We start from the raw sequence: 22,184 nt of genomic DNA on the forward strand, positions 1-22,184 counted from the left end.
GGAAGTCAGTTTCGTAGTTTTTATGAACAGTTAGAAAGTGCCTTTCCACATTTTTGGAATAGCAATGATAGATAGACAGATCAGACAAGAGCACTTCAATTGTGACATTGTGAGAGAAAAAAAATCCTCTTCCAATTCCACATCCAGCCCATACCCTCCCCTGACATTTTTTTTTTTTTTTTTAAATCCCTTCTTTAGTCGATATAAATTGGAAGGCTAACTAGATCACAGCCAGAGTTTTGCAGTAGCTCACCCGTTTGATCATGCGTGCGGGATGACCAGTGTGTTAGAAGAAAAGAGATCTCACGCTGGCCACCCTGTATGTCAATCAAGTGGCAAATGCCATAGGGAGGATATATAGACGAACATTTAAAAAATGTTTTTTTTTAATGCAACGCGATCTACCGGTCGATCGCGATCAACGTATTGGGTACCCCTGGTCTACAAGAATACATTTAAACATACAAAGACTCAGCACTCTTGAATATAGGCCATTTATCAGCAAAGAATACCTTCTTCTCGTACTGTCCCTACTATTGAGTGGAGCTCTCACTCTCAGCCTTAAAACCCCGCAGCACAGAAATAATGGCAAATGTCCAGCTGCTCCAGGTGCTCAAAGAAATCTAACTTATTACTTCAATCACTCTAGACATTAAGACAAAGCATAGAGGGTTAAAAGCAGCATGGTATTTATTACAAGAATAATACCACTGGAACAAAGAATAATAGAAAATAGGTACTGATAGGAAAGTCTGAATATATATATATATATGTCTTTAGAAAAAGCTTACGAAAAAAAGTAGAGATGACAAGGATGAATGTCTCAGGGCGGCGTTTGATTTAGCAATTGATGTTCATGATGCTTTTCTGACGACCAGTGACATCTTCGTCCGTTCTTCTTCCTCCCTCCTTCCTTCCTTACATCCTCACTTTCTTCTTCTGACATTGCTTTCAAATGAGGCATATTTATTATGAAATGTCACGCCGTGGTTTCAGAACACATGCACCTGATTGGCTGGCTGTCAATATGATGGATGAATTTTGCTCACTCTTCCCAGATAATAAAGTTCTTTGATATTGCCTCATGTCATCCTTTCCCATGCTGTAAACCAAATTGTTGTCCCTGATGTCAATCCATAAAGTAATCAACAGCCTGAGACATGGCTCAGTCTTCCTTTCCCAGGCTGTAATACCATTTTAACACTATGCTGTGAACAACTGTTATAAAAGTGAGATGTAAGGGAAGATAACATACTTTGATTTTATCTGAATGTAGTCCATCTGTGGTCGGTTATATTATAAAGCTGAACTATTATTGTGCGAGTCTTTGTACATTGTAAGATTTTTTTCTGATGAAATATGTATAATATATTGTAATAGGTCTATATGTAGTATGTATGTTATGAAAACAGAGCTAGACGCATGGTGGAGGCTGTAGAGCCTTTGGCGAGAAGCGGTTTGTATGACACCCTGTTCTTTACTTTGTTTCTGGAAAAGGAAAAAGGATATAAACTTCTGATTCTCCTCTGTGTTGATTTATTTTTGACACACCACCACTTAGGATGGATTCAGTCAGTTACATGTGCTTACTGTCCAGGCAGGAGAGAATCTCACTCTTTAGTCAGGACACTTCAGTTATGCTTTTCCGGCATGAATTCTGGTGCATCTCTGAAGAGAACTCCTCTGACAGAATTGTTTGCCACATTCCAAACAGCAATATGGCTTCTCTCAGAGAGAAGTTTCGAAAACAATAATATAGTTTGCTTACTTTTCAGGATAGGACTGAACCTCACTCTGGATTCCTGAAGGGTTCTAGTTTTTCTGGACTGATTATTGAACTGCTACGGTTTTTATTCTGTTGTGAACTCTTGTGTGTCTCTGAAGGTGGCCTATTTGTGAAAACAGTTTACCACATTCATTACAGAAATACGGCTTCTATCCTGTGTGAATTCTAGCGTGTTTCTGAAGGTGGCTTATTTGTGAAAACTGTTTACCACATTCATTACAGAAAACGGCTTCTCTCCAGTGTGAACTCTAGTGTGGCTCTGAAGACTGATCATTTGTGAAAACTGTTTACCACATTCACTACAGTAATACGGCTTCTCTCCTGTGTGAATTCTAGCGTGTTTCTGAAGGTGGCTTATTTGTGAAAACTGTTTATCACATTCATTACAGCAATATGGCTTCTCTCCAGTGTGAACTCTAGTGTGTCTCTGAAGACTGCCTATATGTGAAAACTGTTTACCACATTCATTACAGCAATACGGCTTCTCTCCAGTGTGAACTCTAGTGTGGTCCTTCAGATTGCCTATATTTGAAAACTGTTTACCACATTCATTACAGCAATACGGCTTCTCTCCTGTATGAATTCTAGCATGTGTTTGAAGGTTGCCTATTTGTGAAAACTGTTTACCACATTCATTACAGCAATACAGCTTCTCTCCAGTGTGAACTCTAGTGTGTCTCTGAAGACTGCCTATATGTGAAAACTGTTTACCACATTCACTACAGTAATACGGCTTCTCTCCTGTGTGAATTCTAGCATGTTTCTGAAGGTGGCTTATTTGTGAAAACTGTTTACCACATTCATTACAGCAATACGGCTTATCTCCAGTGTGAACTCTAGTGTGTCTCTGAAGACTGCCTATATGTGAAAACTGTTTACCACATTCATTACAGCAATACGGCTTCTCTCCAGTGTGAACTCTAGTGTGGTCCTTCAGATTGCTTATATTTGAAAACTGCTTACCACATTCATTACAGCAAAACGGTTTTTCTCCAGTGTGAACTCTAGTGTGGTCCTTCAGATTGCTTATATTTGAAAACTGTTTACCACATTCACTACAGTAATATGGCTTCTCTCCTGTGTGAATTCTAGCGTGTTTCTGAAGGTGGCTTATTTGTGAAAACTGTTTACCACATTCATTACAGCAATACGGCTTATCTCCGGTGTGAACTCTAGTGTGTCTCTGAAGACTGCCTATATGTGAAAACTGTTTACCACATTCATTACAGCAATACGGCTTCTGTCCAATGTGAACTCTAGTTTGGTTCTGAAGAGCACTCCTGCCAGAGAATTCTCTGCCACATTCCACATTGCAGTGATCTTTGTTTCCTGTATAAAGTTTAACAGAAAAAGAAAAAAGCACTTATTTTCAATCCACTGCCTTACTTCAGCATTAACTCACATATACATACATGATGGCTGAAATTAGGAACAACCTTAGATTAGCATAAGCAATTATAAAACTTTAGTTGTACATAGGAAGTCTTCATTTTTTAATGTAACATTCTCTATTACAACTGCTCACCAGGTGCACATGTATAAAATTTACTTATCCTCGGAAGCCATGCGTGTAAGCCATTTCTTATGCAAAAGTCAGGATATATAAAACCAGAAGTTGCCGTGAAAATTGGCTTAAAGTTATTACAAGGTTTAAGCTTTCATAAGTCCTGTGTGGACATGTTTGGTGTTGGCATTTTAGCAACTCCAGGTGGCAAAACAAAGAACTGAACAGAAAATCTCATTTCTTTGTACATTCTGATGTTTTACAGGCTACACAAGGAGTGAGTTTTGATGTATCACAATGACATTTTGGCTCATGACGGTGACTGAATTATAAGCTGATTTAGACTCCCTATTGTCATCCTCTGAATTGTGTGCTGAACTGGAGCATTCATTACAGAGGCCATCATGCTGAAATCACACAATCCCAGTTCTCTTACAGGTCTTAACAGCTGTGGGTTATTCGGTGATGGCGGCTTTTCAGTGTGAACTGCCTGACTGGTGAGGAATCTCTCAGTGACCCTGAGGCACATCATGCAATCTGTATGGGATAGTATATATAAGATGGTAGAGAGATACATGCAGTATCGTTACCATTGGGCTATGTAAGCTGTGATTAAAATGCAACCTGCAGCAACTTCTGTCATTAGCAGTGGTGGTCTTTCTTGGCCTACGAGTCCCTTTGGAAATACTAAGCTCACCAGTGCGTTCTTTTTTCTTAATGATATTCCACACAGTTGATTTTGGTCATCCAAAGGTTTTACTGATGTCTTGAATGGTCTTATTATTGTTTTTAAGTCTCATAACATTAATTTGACATTCATTTGCACAACTCTTGCCCTCATGTTGAACAATGGCGACTACAGAATCCAAAGGTAGTAAGCCAGCTAAGGTGTCTTATTGCTACTTGACTATGGCAATGAAACACACCTAAGGAATCACAAACACCTCTGACACCAATTGTCCCAAACGTTATGGTTTCCTGAAATGGGCGGCAGCAATACAGAAAAAGTGCTGTCATTTCTACAAGGTGTAACTGAAATGTTTGCAAATCCCCTTAAATGAAAATCAGTAATGTGTACTTTAATCACAAAAGTGAAAAGAAAAACGTTTCTTTGTCTTGGCCATAATGGAGGGTCCTGTATAAAACAGAATGCCATGCCAAGCATGAAAAATGCACTTTCAATACTCAGAATGTGTCCTGACATTTGTTCTCAATTAACCTAAAACCACTTGACACAAAAACAAACATCGAAATGGCTTCTGTAAATCACCAAAGCAAAAGAGAGCAGTGGATGAGTGACGCCTCAGTGACCTCGGAGAAAAATTAGAAGATGAGAAAACTGAGGAAGAGTGCAGCTGTTGGTGTTTCAGCTCTATATGAGAGTGTCAGGTGACACCAGAACTGGTGAGCTTTGTGACATTTATATTCACCATTATAATGTTTACGGGTATCTACTTTCAGGACTTATTTATGTTGAGTCAACTAAAATTTGCCAGGTTTTGCTGTCTATTTGATCCAATGTGTGTGCTCATGTATGGAATTCTCTGTTATGGCTGCAAACATCAAGCAGTCCAAGCCTGCACTCAGTGAAGAGCACTATATAGAAGAAATACAACTGAACTAAACAGTAGTGTTAACACAAATTAATCAGTCCTGAATTAAAATTGTTCGGTTTTTGCTTGTTATTGTGAAATTGGCTTGTAGCTGGTTGACTGGTCTACCGATTTCATGACATGGAATATGTTAAGCTGATAATTCTTTGCATTTATATAGCGCTTTTCACACAACTCAAATCGCTCAGTAATTGCAGGTTAAGGGCCTTACTCAACAGGGCCCAAAAGAGCAGAGTCCCTATTGGCATTTACAGGATTCGAACCGGCAACCTTCCGATTGCCAGCGCAGATCCCTAGCCTCAGAGCCACCACTGATGGTACGCGCAGCACTGACAGAAATAAAATCTGAGTATTTCTCATAAAATTGCAATTTATCATTTTAGATAGCCAACCATTTTCTATAGTAGAAAGATAAGGATTTAGACATCTATACTAATAAAAGGCAAAGCACTGACTGACTGACTGACTGACTGACTGACTCACTGACTGACTGACTGACTGACTGACTGACTGACTGACTGACTCACTCACTCACTCACTCACTCACTCACTCACTCACTCACCGTGTAGGTAGAAGGCTGAAATTTGGCAGGCACAATTCCTTATAGCTTACTTACAAAAGTTAGGCAGGTTTCATTTCGAAGTTATACGCATAATGGTCATAACTGGAACCTGTTTTTTGTCCATATACTCTAATGGAGGAGGCGGAGTCACGTATCGCGTCATCACACCTCCTACGTAATCACGTGAACTGAAAACAAGGAAGAGATTTACAGCACGAGTCAAACGCGGGAACGAAGGTAAATGACGTTAATTTTTGACTGTCTTTTAATACTGTGTAAGCATACATATTAACACGTGCATTTACGGGGTGATTTCTCAGGCTTAAAAGCTCGCCTTTTATTAAAAAGGTAAATGCAAACTGTTTTCATTCTGAAGGGCACAAACCACGTTAGATTTCATGCTCAAGAGTAAGCTCAGCACACAGCTTGGTCATATTACAACCGGAGGGGCGAACTGACAACGTGGTATACAAAGAGATCCTTAACAAATAATTATTGATTCATTTTCCCTCAGTTTAAAAAGGTTTACTTTTCTTCTTAATAAAAATTTTAAAGCAGTACTTCGCCGCTGCGAAGCACGGGTATTTTGATATATATCAAAATATATTGCGTCATCACGCCTCCCACGTAAGCACATAAACTGACCCGCTGCTGTTTGCAATGCCATATTCGCGAGATACAAGTATAATGAGAAGCGCGAGGTATAAACGACAGTTTGGATCACTTTGTAACAGAGATAAAATTGCTGTAGCGAGAAACTTTTAACTGCCGGGTCTTAGCTAACATTAAATAAACCCGTGGACATCGCAACATCACACAAGAGAGCGGCTCACGTAAAGTGACTGATATATATATATATATATATATATATATATATATATATATATATATATATATATATATTATTTATATATTATATATATATAATATATATATATCCACATATCAACATATATATATACACATATATACACACACACACGGTTTATGGGTGATGATTGTTTTACTCTTTTTATGTTTATTTTATTTTATTGTAGAATCAACTCCTATCTGCGCACAGCAGGGCAGCCGTGGGCGGATGCGTATGGTGTATTCACTCCATGTTATCGTGCATTGCGCTGTCAGTGGTATTTTGATAAAAGAATTTGAACAACATATAAGAAGCGTATAAATTATTAAACAGTAAAACATTAACATTTAAGAAGTAAAGTTACATTAAGTACTACTGCAGTGCCTTCGGGTATACCTCATTTTTTGTTTGCCCATTACATGCTTAAATGTATACATTTTTTGGTGCACCTACCTGAGAACACGCGACATATAACCGAGCGTGGGAGAAGCATGGATTTTAAACACGCGTTGAGTTCATGTGCTGGTCTCCCTCGTGGAATAACTGGTAATGCTTGACTAAAATCTACAGCGAGTAAAACGACATTACCTCCTTTTTTTTTTTTTTACGATCTCTGAGATCTTGCTTTTTTCGGTTCAAGGCTTCATAAGCTCTTTTATGTTGTATGGTGTACTTATCCCAAACCATCATCTTTGAATGTTGCAAGACTTTCGCCTTGTATGTAGATCGGGGTAATTACATTCATTGCATTCCTAGTCTGAATCACAATCTGATTGTATGGGTGGTTACCTGGCACTGTAGGGTTGCCAGCCGTCCTTTAAAATACGGAATCGTGCCGCGTTTGAGAATGAAATTGCGCGTCCCGTTTTGAATCAATACTGGACGGGATTTATCCCGTATTTTTTTTATCATTTTTTTTTTAAAGCAGCGTCTCATGCAAATCATCCCACACGCATTTTATGAAGATGCCTCCTTTCCTACTTTTGATTGGGTAATACTTGATGTCATCGTTAGTTTGATTGGTGTTTTTAACTGTCCACTGAGGAGGGCGTGTCTTTTAAGTAGAGTCTGCAAAGTGTTGGCACTGAGATGTGGCGTCAGCACCATAGTTGAAGCCCCTAACGTTGCGGTCAGCAAGTCGGCTAACATCCGCCATGTGCCGTCTTTCAGTTGCGAGAAGCAGATCATAGAATGGTTGAAACTGTTGCCCCTAACGTTGCGCCACGGCGTGTGGTTCGTTTATACCTCGTGTCTTCTCATTAAACTTTTATCTCGCGAATGTTATTGCAATCCGCAGCGGGAGCGTTTCTATAAACTTAATTTAAACTTACGTTTTACACCGTGCTTTGTTTCCCTTATGAACATGCTTGTATGCTTAACTCGCTCCGTTCTCAATTGTTTAATTAATTTTTTGCTCTTTGCTGTTTGCGGCTGTTCCTCCATTTCCCCCTACTTCGTTCTTTTATCTCGCAAATATGTTATTGCAATCCTTAACAGGGAGCGTTTCAATAAACTGATTGAAAATAGTTTTGCATTTACCTTTTTAGTAAAAGGCGAGCTTTTAAGCCTGAGAAATCACCCCGTAAATGCACACGTTTAATTGCACATGTGTTAATATGTATGGTTACACAGTATTAAAAGACAGTGAACAACGTCAGTTACCTTTGTTCCCGCGTTTGATTAAAGGTGAGCTTTTAAGCCTGAGAAATCACCCCGTAAATGCACACGTTTAATTGCACATGTGTTAATATGTATGCTTACACAGTATTAAAAGACAGTCAAAAATTAACGTCATTTACCTTCGTTCCCGCGTGCGACTCGTGCTGTAAAACTCTTCCTTGTTTTTAGTTCACGTGATTACGTAGGAGGCGTGATGACGCGATACGTGACTCCGCCTCCTCCATTACAGTGTATGGACAAAAAATATGTTCCAGTTATGACCATTACGCTTTGAATTTCGAAATGAAACCTGCCTAACTTTTGTAAGTAAGCTGTAAGGAATGAGCCTGCCAAATTTCAGCCTTCCACCTACACGGGAAGTTGGAGAATTAGTGATGAGTCAGTCAGTGAGTGAGTGAGTCAGTCAGTGAGGGCTTTGCCTTTTATTATTATAGATATGTAGATGTGTATAAGTAGATATATACATATGTTTGTGTGTGTGTGTATATTATATATCAGCAACACTCATAACAATGACAACACAATTACATTGACAATCATGTTACGTTATTTTTAAAATGTTTCCTTTTCTTTTTCATAACCTCTTTAACACACTACTTCTCCGCTGCGAAGCGCGGGTATTTTGCTCGTCTATACTAATAAAAGGCAAAGCCCTCACTGACTCACTGATTGACTGATCACTAATTCTCCAACTTCCCGTGTAGGTGGAAGGCTGAAATTTGGCAGGCTCATTCCTTACAGCTTACTTACAAAAGTTAGGCCGGTTTCATTTCGAAATTCAAAGCGTAACGGTCATAACTGGAACCTCTTTTTTGTCCATATACTGTAATGGACTGCAGCTCGCTGGCCGTGGGAGGCGGAGTTGCGTATCGTGTCATCACGCCTCCCACGTAATCACGTGAATGGACTATGAACGCAGTACGTAGAAAACAAGGAAGAGCCCCAAAGAGCGCTGAAGAAAACATTCATTACACAATTGAAAAACAGCGGACAGGCTGTGTAAAGGCAGCTTAACAAAAAAACAGATCCTTAACAAACTGTTATTGGTATATTTTCCCTCAATTTAAAAAGGTTTTCTTTTCTTCTTAATTAAAATTTAAAAGCAATACTTCACTGTTGCGAAGCGCGGGAATTTGGCTAGATGCAGTGAGTGTGTACGCCTGATGAGCCCAGAATTAGGGCGAAACACGTGTCGCGTACTCTTTGCATTATTTGACAGTAAACTATTTTCAACCATTCTATGATCTGCTTCACATAACTGAGGGCACCGTAGCTGACTTGCTGGCCAACCACAAGCGTTACCTGGTAGGTAACCACCCATACAATCAGATTGTGATTCAGACTATGAATGCTGTGAAATTATATTATATATATATATATACACACATACATACTGTATATGTGTGTGTGCATTTGTATATATATGTAGATATGTATATATTTATGTGTATATATGTAAATTTGTATATGTGGATGTGTGTGTATATATATATATATATATATATATATATATATATATATATATATATATATATATATATATAGATGTAGATGTGTATATATGTTTACATAACCTCTTTAACACACTACTTCTCCGCTGCGAAGCGTGGGTATTTTGCTAGTTTAATTCATAATTTGGATGCACAATATATATACTCTGCCAAGTAGACAATTCTTTCCAGATGTAGCATTACCTGAGGTGTATACTTTCATGACATCTCATTTACAGGGGCATGTAAACGTTTTGGGACCCCCTGATCAAAATAAGTGCTACTGTGAATAGTTAAATCAATAGAAGATAAATTGATCTCCAAAAACAGATTCAAAGATGAAACATTCCTTTCAGCAGATTTGTGTATTCTCTTTGTTTTGTAGAGTGAAAAAAGGAGTAACCCGCAACTGTTTGGGCAGCCCAAGTGATTAGAGGTCTCAGATAACTTTTCCTAAGATCTCCAACATTAATTACAGTAATCCCTCCTCCATCGCGGGGGTTGCGTTCCAGAGCCACCCGCGAAATAAGAAAATCTGCGAAGTAGAAACCATATATTTTTATATTGTCATGCTTGGGTCACAGATTTGCGCAGAAACACAGAAGGTTGTAGAGAGACATGAACTTTATTCAAACACTGCAAACAAACATTTGTCTCTTTTTCAAAAGTTTAAACTGTGCTCCATGACAAGACAGAGATGACAGTTCCGTCTCACAATTAAAAGAATGCAAACATATCTTCCTCTTCAAAGGAGTGCTTGTCAGGAGCAGTGACTGTCACAGAGATAGAGAAAAGAGCAAACAAATCAATAGGGCTGTTTTTCTTTTAAGTATGTGAAGCACCGCACAAAGCTGTTGAAGGCGGCAGCTCACACCCCCTCCGTCAGGAGCAGACAAAGTGAGACAAAGTTTGTTTTTCAATCAAAAATCAATACGTGCCCTTCGAGCTTTTAAGTATGCGAAGCTCCGTGCAGCATGTCGTTTCAGGAAGCAGCTGCACAAAAGATCACAACGTGAAGATAATCTTTCAGCATTTTTAGACGAGCATCCGTATCATCTAGGTGTGCGAACAGCCCCCCTGCTCAATCCCCCTAGGTCAGGATCAGAGAAAATCAGCGCAAAAGAAAGAGAAAAGTAAGCTGGGCAGCTTCTCAGCCATCTGCCAATAGCGTCCCTTGTATGAAATCAACTGGGCAAACCAACTGAGGAAGCATGTACCAGAAATTAAAAGACCCATTGCCCACAGAAACCTGCGAAGCAGCGAAAAATCCGCGATATATATTTAAATATGCTTACATATAAAATCCACGATGGAGTGAAGCCGCGAAAGGCGAAGCGCGATATAGCGAGGGATTTGGAATGGCCAGTTGATGCAAATTGCAATGCTGAATGTATTCTCAGACTCCTCAAACCTTGTTCCAAAATGTAGCAGTCATGGACTCCTAAGCAGCTTCCTAGCACTCTGAGAAATCAAAATAAATGACACAGGAAAAGGCTACAAGAAGATAGCAAAGAGTTTCAAGTAGCCATTCCCTCAGTTTGCAATAGAACTAAGAAATGGCAGTTAGCAGCAACAGTGGAGACCAAGTTAAAGTCTGGAAAACCAAGAAAATTTTCTAAGAGAACTCCTCATAGGATTGTTAGAAATGCAATTCAAAGCCCCTCTTTGCTAAAACTTCCTGGAGGTCTTTTGTAGTCAGACTCTGGAGTGGTGATGCACCATTCTACTGTGCAGCGACACGACCACAAATATGACCTTCAAGAAAGCCGCCAGAAGAAAAAATTCCTGTGTCCTCACCACAAAATTCAGCATCAGAAGTTTGCAGATGAACATCTAAAGAAGCCTGATGCATTTTGGAAACACGTCCTGTGGACTGATGAAGAATGTGCAAATGTGTGTATGGAGAAGAAAGGGCACAGAATTCCATGACAAGAAAACATCTGACTGTTAAGCATGGGAGAAAATCAATCATGGCCCAGGCTTATGTTGAAGCCAGCAGTCCAGGGGTATTATTCTGTTTCTTAAATTGAGTGTGGATGAGTTACACTGATACTAGTCTATAACAACAACATTTATTTCAATAGCACGTTTCCATACAAATAATGTAGCTCAAAACTGCTTTACAAGAATAAAGTTAGGCAATACTAATTAACAAAGAATAAAAGCAAGGTCTGCTGGCCAGGGAGGACATAAAAAACAAACTTCAGACGGCTGGAAAAAAATAAACAAATAAAAAAATCTGCAGGCGTTCCAAGGCCACGAGACCACCCAGCCCCAACTGGGCATTCTACCTAACATAAATGATCTCAGTCAGTCATTGTTTTCAGGCTTCAAGAGTAGCCAGAGACCCCCTCTTCATACAGAGAAAGTAAAGGTAAACAAAGTGAGTTTTATAAAATGATTTTCCTTTGATTAAATAGAAACTGGAAATATTACAAAAACATTGATGAGAACAGGACATTCAGCCCAACAAATCTTGCCAATCTGATCCACCTAATTTCTCTAAAACATCATCAGTTTAAGTTTTGAAGGTCCCTAAAGTGCTACATTCCACCACACTACCTGCTAATTTATTCCATGAAATAAACCTCTCTAATGTTTATGCAAATTTCCCTTTAAGTTTCCAGCTGTTTACTCATGTTCTTGAACTTTTTTTAAGGCAACATCCAAGTACAGCTCCACTGCTGTAAATCCCTTGACGATTTTAAATATTTAAGTCATGCCTCCTCTTAATCTCCATTTGCTTAAACTGAAAAAGTTGAACTTTTCTGATAATTCATACCTCTCATCCCTAGAATTAGCCTAGTTGCTCTTCACTAGACTTTTTCTAGCACTGCTTTGTGTTTTTCATAGCTTGGAAACAAAAGCTGCACACAGTAGTTCAAGTGAGACCTTACCAGTGCTTTATAAAGCTTCAGCATAACCTCCTGTGACTTGTACTCTACACATCAGGGTGCTATATAACCTGACATTCGGTTTGCTTTCTTAATGGCTTCTCATTAAGTGAACTTTTAATTATCAGATCAAACATGTATTCAAATCATGCACTTTTACCTCCGACATGTAATACTTTACATTTACTTACATTAAAATTTCATCTTCCACAAATCTGCCCAAGTCTCTATGCTGTCTAAGTCTCTCTGTAATTATTCAACAGATTCTAGATTATCTGCCAATCCACCTATCTTGGTATCATGTGAAAACTTAACCAGCTTGTTATTCATATTCCTTTCTAAATCATTTATATATATTAAAAATAGCAGCGGCCCCAGCACTGACCCCTGCGGGACACCACTCTTAACATCAGATAATTCTGATGAGGTTCCTTGCACCATCACCCTCTGCTTCCGGTGTCTGAGCCAATTCTGTATCTAACAACATCACCCTGAACTCCCACTTCTAATTTGATGCCCAACCTCTCATGTGACACCTTATCAAATGATTTCAGAAAGTGAAGATAAATAATAATATCTGCTCCACTTTGATCGTATCCTGTTACATCCTCATAGAATTTCAGCATGTTAGTATAACATGCCAGCATGGGTTCAAACAAGGGAGTTCTGTTAAGTAAAACTGTTCTCGCCTTACTCAATCTTTTCTTTAACAGTTCCTTCCATTGATTTATCTGTGATGCATGATAGGCATACTGGCCTATAATTGATTTTTTATATAATGGGATAATATTTTCCAGTCAATACCAATTTCCACAGTGTGTGAGGACTTCCTGAAAATATGTATCCAAGGTTTATATATGTATTCACTAACCCCCTTAAGCACTGGAGGATAAATATTATTTGGTCCTAGTGATTTGTCTGATTTCAGCCTATTTAATCTCAGCAGCACTTCTCTACAATTTCCAAATCTCTCAGTACCTCCTTAGTAGTCCCTGTTACCACTGGGAGGTTATCCAATTGCTCACTTGTGAAAACCTCAGGGAAAAAAAAGCAAGTTTACAGCATTTCATATTTCATTGTCTATGTATTATAATTCCCCTTTACTGTTCCTGATCTGCTTCACCTTCGAGGCTGTTCTACTAGTAAAATACTGAAAAAAAAACTCTTGATCTACTGTACCTTTTGCTTTATCTGCAATATTCCTCTGTAACTTCCTTTTAGCTTCCCAGATATCTTTAATGGTTGCCCTACTGTTAGCATCGGGATACTTCGTCTTCTATGACTAATTCGCCTGTATTATTTGATTTTTGTAGTTTCTATTTTATCTCCTTATTTACCCCCAACACAGTTCTCATTCATTTCTTTGAATCCATCCTATAAAATACAGTGGGGCAAAAAAGTATTTAGTCAGCCACCAATTGTGCAAGTTCTCCCACTTAAAAAGATGAGAGGCCTGTAATTTTCATCATAGGTATACCTCAACTATGAGAGACAAAATGAGAAAAAAAAATCCAGAAAAATCACATTGTCTGATTTTAAAGAATTTATTTGCAAATTATGGTGGAAAATAAGTATTTGGTCACCTACAAACAAGCAAGATTTATGGCACTCGCAGACCTGTAAGTTCTCGTGTAAGTGGCTTCTCTGTCCTCCACTCCTTACCTGTATTAATGGCACCTGTTTGAACTCATTATCAATATAAAAGACACCTGTCCACAACCTCAAACAGTCACACTCCAAACTCCACTATGGCCAAGACCAAAGAGCTGTCAAAAGGACACCAGAAACAAAATTGTAGACCTGCACCAGGCTGGGAAGACTGAATCTGCAATAGGTAAGCAGCTTGGTGTGAAGAAATCAACTGTGGGAGCAATTATTAGAAAATGGAAGACATACAAGACCACTGACAATCTCCCTCGATCTGGTGCTCCATGCAAGATCTCAACCCGTGGGGTCAAAATGATCACAGGAACGGTGAGCAAAAATCCCAGAACCACACGGGGGGACCTAGTGAATGACCTGCAGAGAGCTGGGACCAAAGTAACAAAGGCTACCATCAGTAACACACTACGCCGCCAGGGGCTCAAATCCTGCAGTGCCAGACGTGTCCCCCTGCTTAAGCCAGTACATGTGCAGGCCTGTCTGAAGTTTGCTAGAGAGCATTTGGATGATCCAGAAGAGGATTGGGAGAATGTCATATGGTCAGATGAAAAAAAAACTTTACTCGTCGTGTTTGGAGGAGAAAGAATGCTGAGTTGCATCCAAAGAACCTTACCCATACCTACTGTAAAGCCTGGGGGTGGAATCATCATGCTTTGGGGCTGTTTTTCTGCAAAGGGACCAGGACGACTGATCCGTGTAAAGGAAAGAATGAATGGGGCCATATATCTTCAGATTTTGAGTGAAAACCTCCTTCCATCAGCAAGGGCATTGAAGATGAAACGTGGCTGGGTCTTTCAGCATGACAATGATCCCAAACACACCGCCCGGGTAACGAAGGAGTAGCTTTGTAAGAAGCATTTCAAGGTCCTGGAGTGGCCTAGCCAGTCTCCAGATCTCAACCCCATAGAAAATCTTTGGAGGGAGTTGAAAGTCCGTGTTGCCCAGTGACAGCCCCAAGACATCACTGCTCTAGAGGAGATCTGCATGGAGGAATGGGCCAAAATACCAGCAACAGTGTGTGAAAACCTTGTGAAGACTTACAGAAAACGTTTGTTATATACCCTTTGTTGCCAATGACAGAGGTCAAAGTATTGAGATGAACTTTTATTATTGACCAAATACTTTTTTCCCCCCACCATAATTTGCAAATAAATTATTCAAAAATCTGACAATGATTTTCTGGATTTTTTTTTTCTCATTTTGTCTCTCATAGTCGAGGTATACCTATGATGAAAATTACAGGCCTCTCATCTTTTTAAGTGGGAGAACTTGCACAATTGGTGGCTGACTAAATACTTTTGCCCCACTGTATGTAAAACGTTTCACTTCTTCCTAGTAAGGAATCCCAGTTACTCTGGACTGTTTGCTGCTATGTCAATAGTTAATTACTGACTTGCCTGCTACTGCAAAAGCTTTCTCTTCACACTGCCCTGCAGATATAAAGATATGAACACAATTCCCTTTTCTAAATATTAACTAGCTCTTGTGTAGATGACAAAGAATAGCAAGAGAAAAGGTATTTAAACGCCACCTCTGCTTCTTAACAGTAACCAGAACAAAAGTTATATTTAATTCACTCTCACACAGAACACATACACACAGCCCTTTTCACTTTATAAAGCAAGAATGATGTCAGCGTGTCACTTCAAGGAGTTCCTCTAATTCAATGCTTCAATATTTTTATCAAGATACTTTGTAAAGCTTGCCACAGGGACCCTAGAAGAACTGAAGAGCTATATAAAGCTGGAAAATTATAAAAAACACATTTTGTAAAGCCTGGGTGTCCATCAATCCATAGGAAACCAAACTGTCTACAAAAATGGAGGAAATTCACAACTGGAGTGGGCATCCTGCAAAGAGCATAGTGTGAAAGCAGAGGGAAAGAGCAAAGAGCCTGCAGAAATCTCTGGGATATGATTAAGTCTTTGTGCATGTGTCCATGTGAAAAAAAAACATGAATGGTGTTTATGGAATGACAACACCAAGGAAATCAGTGCAATCTAACAAAAGCATCACTGTACATCTCAAAACTTGTAAAAGATCTCCTTGATGTTCCAGAACAGACAATGATCAGCAGACAAATGAGGAAAAAGTTAAACTCTTGTCAAAACAGGTGACACCATGTTTGGAAGTAAGAGAGAACTGAATATTGAAACTAAAACCTCAAGGTGAAGGGAGCATCATGGTTTGGGCCTGGACAGCATGATCAAAATATTATAATATAATAATTAATAAAACAATACACAATGGGCGGTCAGAAAACTGACAGTCCACCTTATGAGAAGGATATAGGAGTCATAGTGGACTCTAAGCTATCGAAGAACACGGGGACACAGTTGGGAACTTGTTAAGAGTAAATTTCGCACAAACATTTGGAAGTTTTTGTTTACACAAAGAACGATAGACACTTGGAATAAACTACCAAGTAGTGTGGTAGACAGTAAGACATTAGGGACTTTCAAACCTTGATGTTTTTTGGAAGAAATAAATGTATAGGACTGGCGTGCTTTGTCGGGCTGAATGGCCTGTTGTCATCTAGAGTGTTCTAATGCTCTAATAATATCATTCAAAATAAAAGAAAAATATCAGATTTCTTGATATCAGGATAGCAGAAGCTTAACAAAAGCGGAGGGATGACACAGGACAATGAGCCCAACACAGGAAGACATTAAAAAATGAAAGGCTTATACATAAGGAAATGGGTGTCCTGGAATGGCCAATAAGAGACACGAGATGCTGTGGCCTGACCTAAAGAGAACTGATCAGAAAAGATCTTTCAGGGATGAAGGAACTGAAAACGTTAGTAAAGTAAGAATGGGCTAAAATTCAAGGCTAATTTGCAGCTACACAAGGTTTGTAGGAGGCCATAACTGCTAAAGAAAGCTCAACCAGTACATAAACAAAGGAGGGCCACAGAATGGACTGTGAATATTTAATGATGTGTTCAGGACTGACAAGAAGTTGTCCAATTGTCTGTCTGTTATTACTTTAGGATGACTGTGGTTGCCTGTAATTGCAGCATAGCTAAATATCACACCACATTGTTCAGTGTAATTCATGCAGATACATACCCAGAGAACTCCAAAGGGTTAACAACTTTTCTTGCAATTGTACATTTGTATATCACTCTTTACCAAGGACCTGTTTAGGACTTCAGTGTAAAATCACTACAATGGAAGAATGGCAAATTGCTAAACCTTACATTAACACAGATGAAATCTGAAACTACATTTAAACACATAATAAAACAGTATTTCTCATAAAAACCACAAGACTCAACCTTTCAGGCCCATAAACCCCAATCCTAAAAACTTACACATTTTCATTTTACACTTACTTTCTCCAGACTTCCTTGTAGGTGGTGGTTGATTTTCCGGAGTTCTAACAGATGTAGTTTCCTCATCCTTCTTTGGTTCAGACTCTAATGATTCAGACTTCACAATGACAGAAATCTCTGGAGATGAACAGTGACAGCTTTGAGAAGAGTCTAACCCTGTCACCACTCCATCTTGATACCCATCATGAAGGTCATCTTCTTTTACACTCTTCAAATTTGGATGGTTATGCGTCTCAATACTGACAGACTTCTCTTCAGGTTCTTCTTTAATGCCCACTGACTCCCATTCTCTGTCCTCATCCTTAATATGTAAAGCTATCTCCATGATATCTGTGTCAACATCACAGGTCTCCTGTTTCACATCCATCGAGATGTTATAGCGTATAGCAGCTTTTTCTTTTTCTCTGTAAAAAGAACAGGAATCAACTTCATTAAAACTTCATCACTTATGTCTAAAGACACTTGAATATCATTTTAGAACATGCTCTATGTTATGGATTATGTAAAGTTAGACAGTTCATAGCAAGCGGACATTAACTCATTGCTCTTTATTTCAAATTATCAGATGTGAAATAATCTTGGAGTGGAATGAAGGCCTAACAGGCTGAAATACCAAAGTCAAAAACTTAGTACCGATCTAACAGCACCTCGCAAAAAAAAGTTAGATTTGTCAGTGCATCTTAAGAATAGGGGGGGGGGGGGGGGTTGGGTTAGAACAAAACAGTACACAAAACTGGAGCTGTGCGGCAGTAACACGGACTTCATATTGTTAATAACTTCTTTAATACTCATTGACAGGCCTTATCAGTTGTACTTTATGATATTGCAGCATGAGCGGATAGTAGTAGGGAGAGGGGAAAAAAAAAAAAAAATCCATGTAATCTTCCACCCAGTCAATGTATGAAAATGTGGTTTAAATTGGATTAAGCAGTTTGTATAAACACCACAATGACATCATAATGTATTCAGAGCCTTTCTGCACACTTTACTGTGTTGCAGGTTTCATTTTAAATGGACACATTTGAGATTTTTGCCCATCAATGTACACTGAATGACAAGCTGAAATTACATTTTCGGAAAAATTTAAAACTTATTTAAAAACTGAAATCTCTCATTTGTACAGTGTAAGTATTCATATCTTGCTGTGGCACTTCAGATTGTGTTCAGGTGCATCCTGTTTGCTTTCATTCATCCCGAGATGTTTTTAGAATTGATTGGAATCCATCTTTGGCAATTTGACCGAATTGGGCATTGTTTAGAAATGCCTGTGTGTACCTGTGTATGTAAGGTACTACGATTCACAATGCATGTCAGGATGAAAACTATGCCAAGACATCAAAGAAACTCTCTGTAGACATCTGCAGTCAAATTTTTGTTAGGCATAGATAAGGAGATAAAAATACATTTCTAAAGCTGTGGGCATTTCCATGAAGACATTGGCCTTAATTGTGAAATGGAAATTTAGCACCACCAGGATTTAACCTAAAATGTGGATTACTGCCAAACAGAGTAACTAGCGTTGGTCATGAAAGAATGAATCAGGGAAAACTTGGGGGTTGGTGGCAGGATTGGCACTTCAGCCATCTTAAAATAACTTCACTCGGCTTTGAAATGGCAGACAGGACTGAGATGATCTGCCAAGAAGAATTTGATAAATTGCCCAAATCCACATGTGCTCTGCTTATGAAGACTTACTTAGGATGACTCAAAGCTGGAACTGCTGCCAAGGGAGCTTCTGAAAAGCACAGAAGTAACAGCCTGAATACTTACATAAATGAGAGCTTTTAGTCTTTTGATTTGCATTAAATTTGCAAACATTTCTGAAAACTTGTTTCACTTTGTCATTACAGGTTATTGAGTGTACATTGTTACACAAGAAAGTTTAGTTGAGCTATTACATCACTTATAATGTGTCAACTGCACTTACACAAAAAGTATACAATTTTAAGTTTTTTAGGGTTTCCCAGATAAATTCATGTCTTATACGGTCAAATGCCTTTTGAAAATCCAGAAATAGAATCACTGGGTATCCAGAAAGGATTTCATTATATTCAGTCTAGTCTAAAATGAACCAACCAGATATTATTGTCTTTATGGAAACCGGACTGAAATTTGTCAATAAGCTCATTTATCCCTCATTTCAGTCTTTTAGCGATTATGGAGGATAGTATCTTGTAATCATTGTTCAAGACCGTTACAGGGCACCAATTATCCAAAATAGAACATGAGAACGCCTTGTCTAAATGAATTAGGTCATTTGCCCATTTCAATACCTTCGACATTTAAAAACATGAATTCTGATGTTACACTATCATTCCCAGGGGATTTATAATCCTTTAATTCTGATGGCCTCTTTCATTCATGCTTATATTCTGGGACCCAAATATCTCAATGGCCGCATCAAGATTAGTATCTAATGTGTAAAGTTCTTTGTAAAAATTGGTTGCAAATTCTTCAGTTAATTTAAGATTCTCACAAAGGACACCATCAATTATGATCTTTTGAAGCATGTTGTTTTCACCCCACTTTGAGACAGAAAAATAAAATTGCTATTCTTTTCTCCTTTTTCCAACCACTGTCTTCTTGTTCTCACAAAAGCCCCCTTTGCCTCAAATTTTATCTAAGTGCTTTTGCAGAACATTTAATTTAGTTTTGTCTTCAATGATTTTACTTTCATTGTTAGTTAATTTTGAAATTCCCTTTGTTAGCTGAAGTACTGGAGATTTTTGTTCTAATGCCTTTACCTTCCCAAAAGTGACAATTGAGCAATGGCTATTATATTTTAGACGCTCACAATTTTTTGCAAATTCTCCTCATTATTAGCCAATTTCCAGCACTTTATGGTATGCTTATAAATCATGTCCTTTAGATCTTCATAGTGTAACAGGCTGTTATTTAGCTTCCAATAACCGCTGCCACACACGAGCGATTAGAGGGCAGCTGTAGGACCCAACGAGCCTTGAGAAACCGCCAGACGGAGAACTAAGGCAGCGCATTAACCCTTCTCTCTTTATTTTGCCAGGAAAGATGAGGAACAAAAAGCTACGGCAACTTGGAAGCTCATTCTGAAATCACCATGGTCGCTCATGGATGATGTCACCCTTCCTTCATTTTACTTCTGATCCTGATCCCATAAATTGCTCAGTGTATCTGCCATGCAATGTCAATCGTTTATTGAAAACCTGACCATTGTAGTGAACAACAAAGTTTTTCCCTTAAGGTTGGATTCCCCGACCTTTAATCTGTGTTTTCTTCACACCATACATTCTTTTATTTTTTCCTTTGGTATCTAGGTTTAATAGTAATAATTCTGTGGTCTGTGAACATAGCTGGTAACATTTCAGCCTCCCTAGTAAGAGACATCAAGTCCCATGAGATTATCCAGTGGTCAATTCTTGAGTGAAAGGAGAAATTTTGTTTTCTACTCTTAGTTTCTGGGTTGCAATCTCTCCAAATGTCAGTTAGCTCAAGATTTTGACAATGAGTCTGAAGTCAGCAACTGATAACTTGAGGTCTTCGTGGATAACTGCCTATAGTCAGCTGTCCAAGTGCAGAGAAGATGAATCTCCAACTGTTTTTGAAGGAGCTGAAAAAAATCATCGCAGTTTTCAGAGTAGCAAAGAGTGCTTAAAACGGCTTTTTCTACTACCAGAATGGCCGAGTGGTTAAGGTGTTGGACTTAAGTGTATTATTGTTATTTAAGTGTGCCTGCTCACTGTGTGTCTGGGTACAGCTCTCACCTTTAGAAAATTAAGCGAAATGATTCCGTAATGTGGATCCTTAGCTCAACTGAAAATACACACATAAATATACTTGACTATTTAAAATGGGGTGTATTTGATAGATTTTTAAACAAAATTATATTAAATAATTATAATTACAAATTATAAAGCAAAGGATAGATTTTTTATATGTGTTTTAAAAGGGAATTGCTGTATACGGTTTACCTCTGTGTGATTTTTAAAAGGCTTATATCGAACTAGTTATCTCGTGCTTTAAACGCAATACCTAAAATCCTATACCTTCAAAGTTAAAAACCACAAAATGTGCGCCTCATGGAAGGAGGTGCTGCACATGCTCGTCCGCTCCTGCACGCAGAGCCCGTCAGTTTTCCTTTCTGTGAGATGGGGAAAGGCTATTTCATTCGAACTGCAGCTTACAGAGGGCAATTAAGAGCGGTTTAGATAAAAAAGGGTTTTCCTTTTTGTACAAATTATAAAGCAATGGTTAGACAGACATTTTAATCTTGTGATAATATTAAAATAATAGATCGATGCAGGGGCATACTATCAGGGAGACCAGGCTGGCTGGGTATGGGCAGGAACGTGTCTGGACAGGTCGATCAGGCCTTGGGTTCATGGCAAGGTCGTTCTTTTTATATAAAGGGCCTCGGGAGAAGGGGCAGGGTGGGGGAGTGGTGCCAGCCAACAAACAGGTGTTGGCAGACCGTGGGGGCAATGCAGAGGCAGCATCCATCAAACTGCTCGACAGAAACCCTGAACCAATCAGGTGGGTGGGGGTGAATTAAGGTGGGATCAACCATAGACATATAGAGGTAGACGCCGCATTCACGGTGTTGCCCAGTCGACATGACACGTCAGCGCGTCCACTCTATTGTGAGCGGCAAAAGTGCTATTTAAACTAATACAGGTAGACATGGAAACCGGGTTTTCTGATGAAAAAACAATAACGTTTAAAACAGTATCGTTTACATACAACAGATTTTGGCGAATCATTTACATGCAATTATTTATATCCATTTATACACTAATAATGGCAATTATTAAATAATTTCTCCCATATAA

General features: G+C 38.8%; 1 protein-coding gene across 1 annotated transcript in view; it reads right to left on the minus strand.

Moving 5' to 3' along the window:
- Positions 1-435: 435 nt before the first annotated feature.
- Positions 436-22,184, minus strand: part of LOC114668567 (zinc finger protein 883-like) — a 249,222-nt gene continuing 227,473 nt past the window's right edge. Inside the window, 2 exon segments of the mRNA XM_051925295.1 lie at positions 436-2,009; positions 2,012-3,115. Of these exon segments, the coding sequence (XP_051781255.1) occupies positions 1,936-2,009; positions 2,012-3,115 (1,178 nt within the window). The 3' untranslated portion in view covers positions 436-1,935.

Source organism: Erpetoichthys calabaricus, chromosome 1 (genome assembly GCF_900747795.2).
Source record: "Erpetoichthys calabaricus chromosome 1, fErpCal1.3, whole genome shotgun sequence".
Lineage (NCBI taxonomy): Eukaryota > Metazoa > Chordata > Cladistia > Polypteriformes > Polypteridae > Erpetoichthys > Erpetoichthys calabaricus.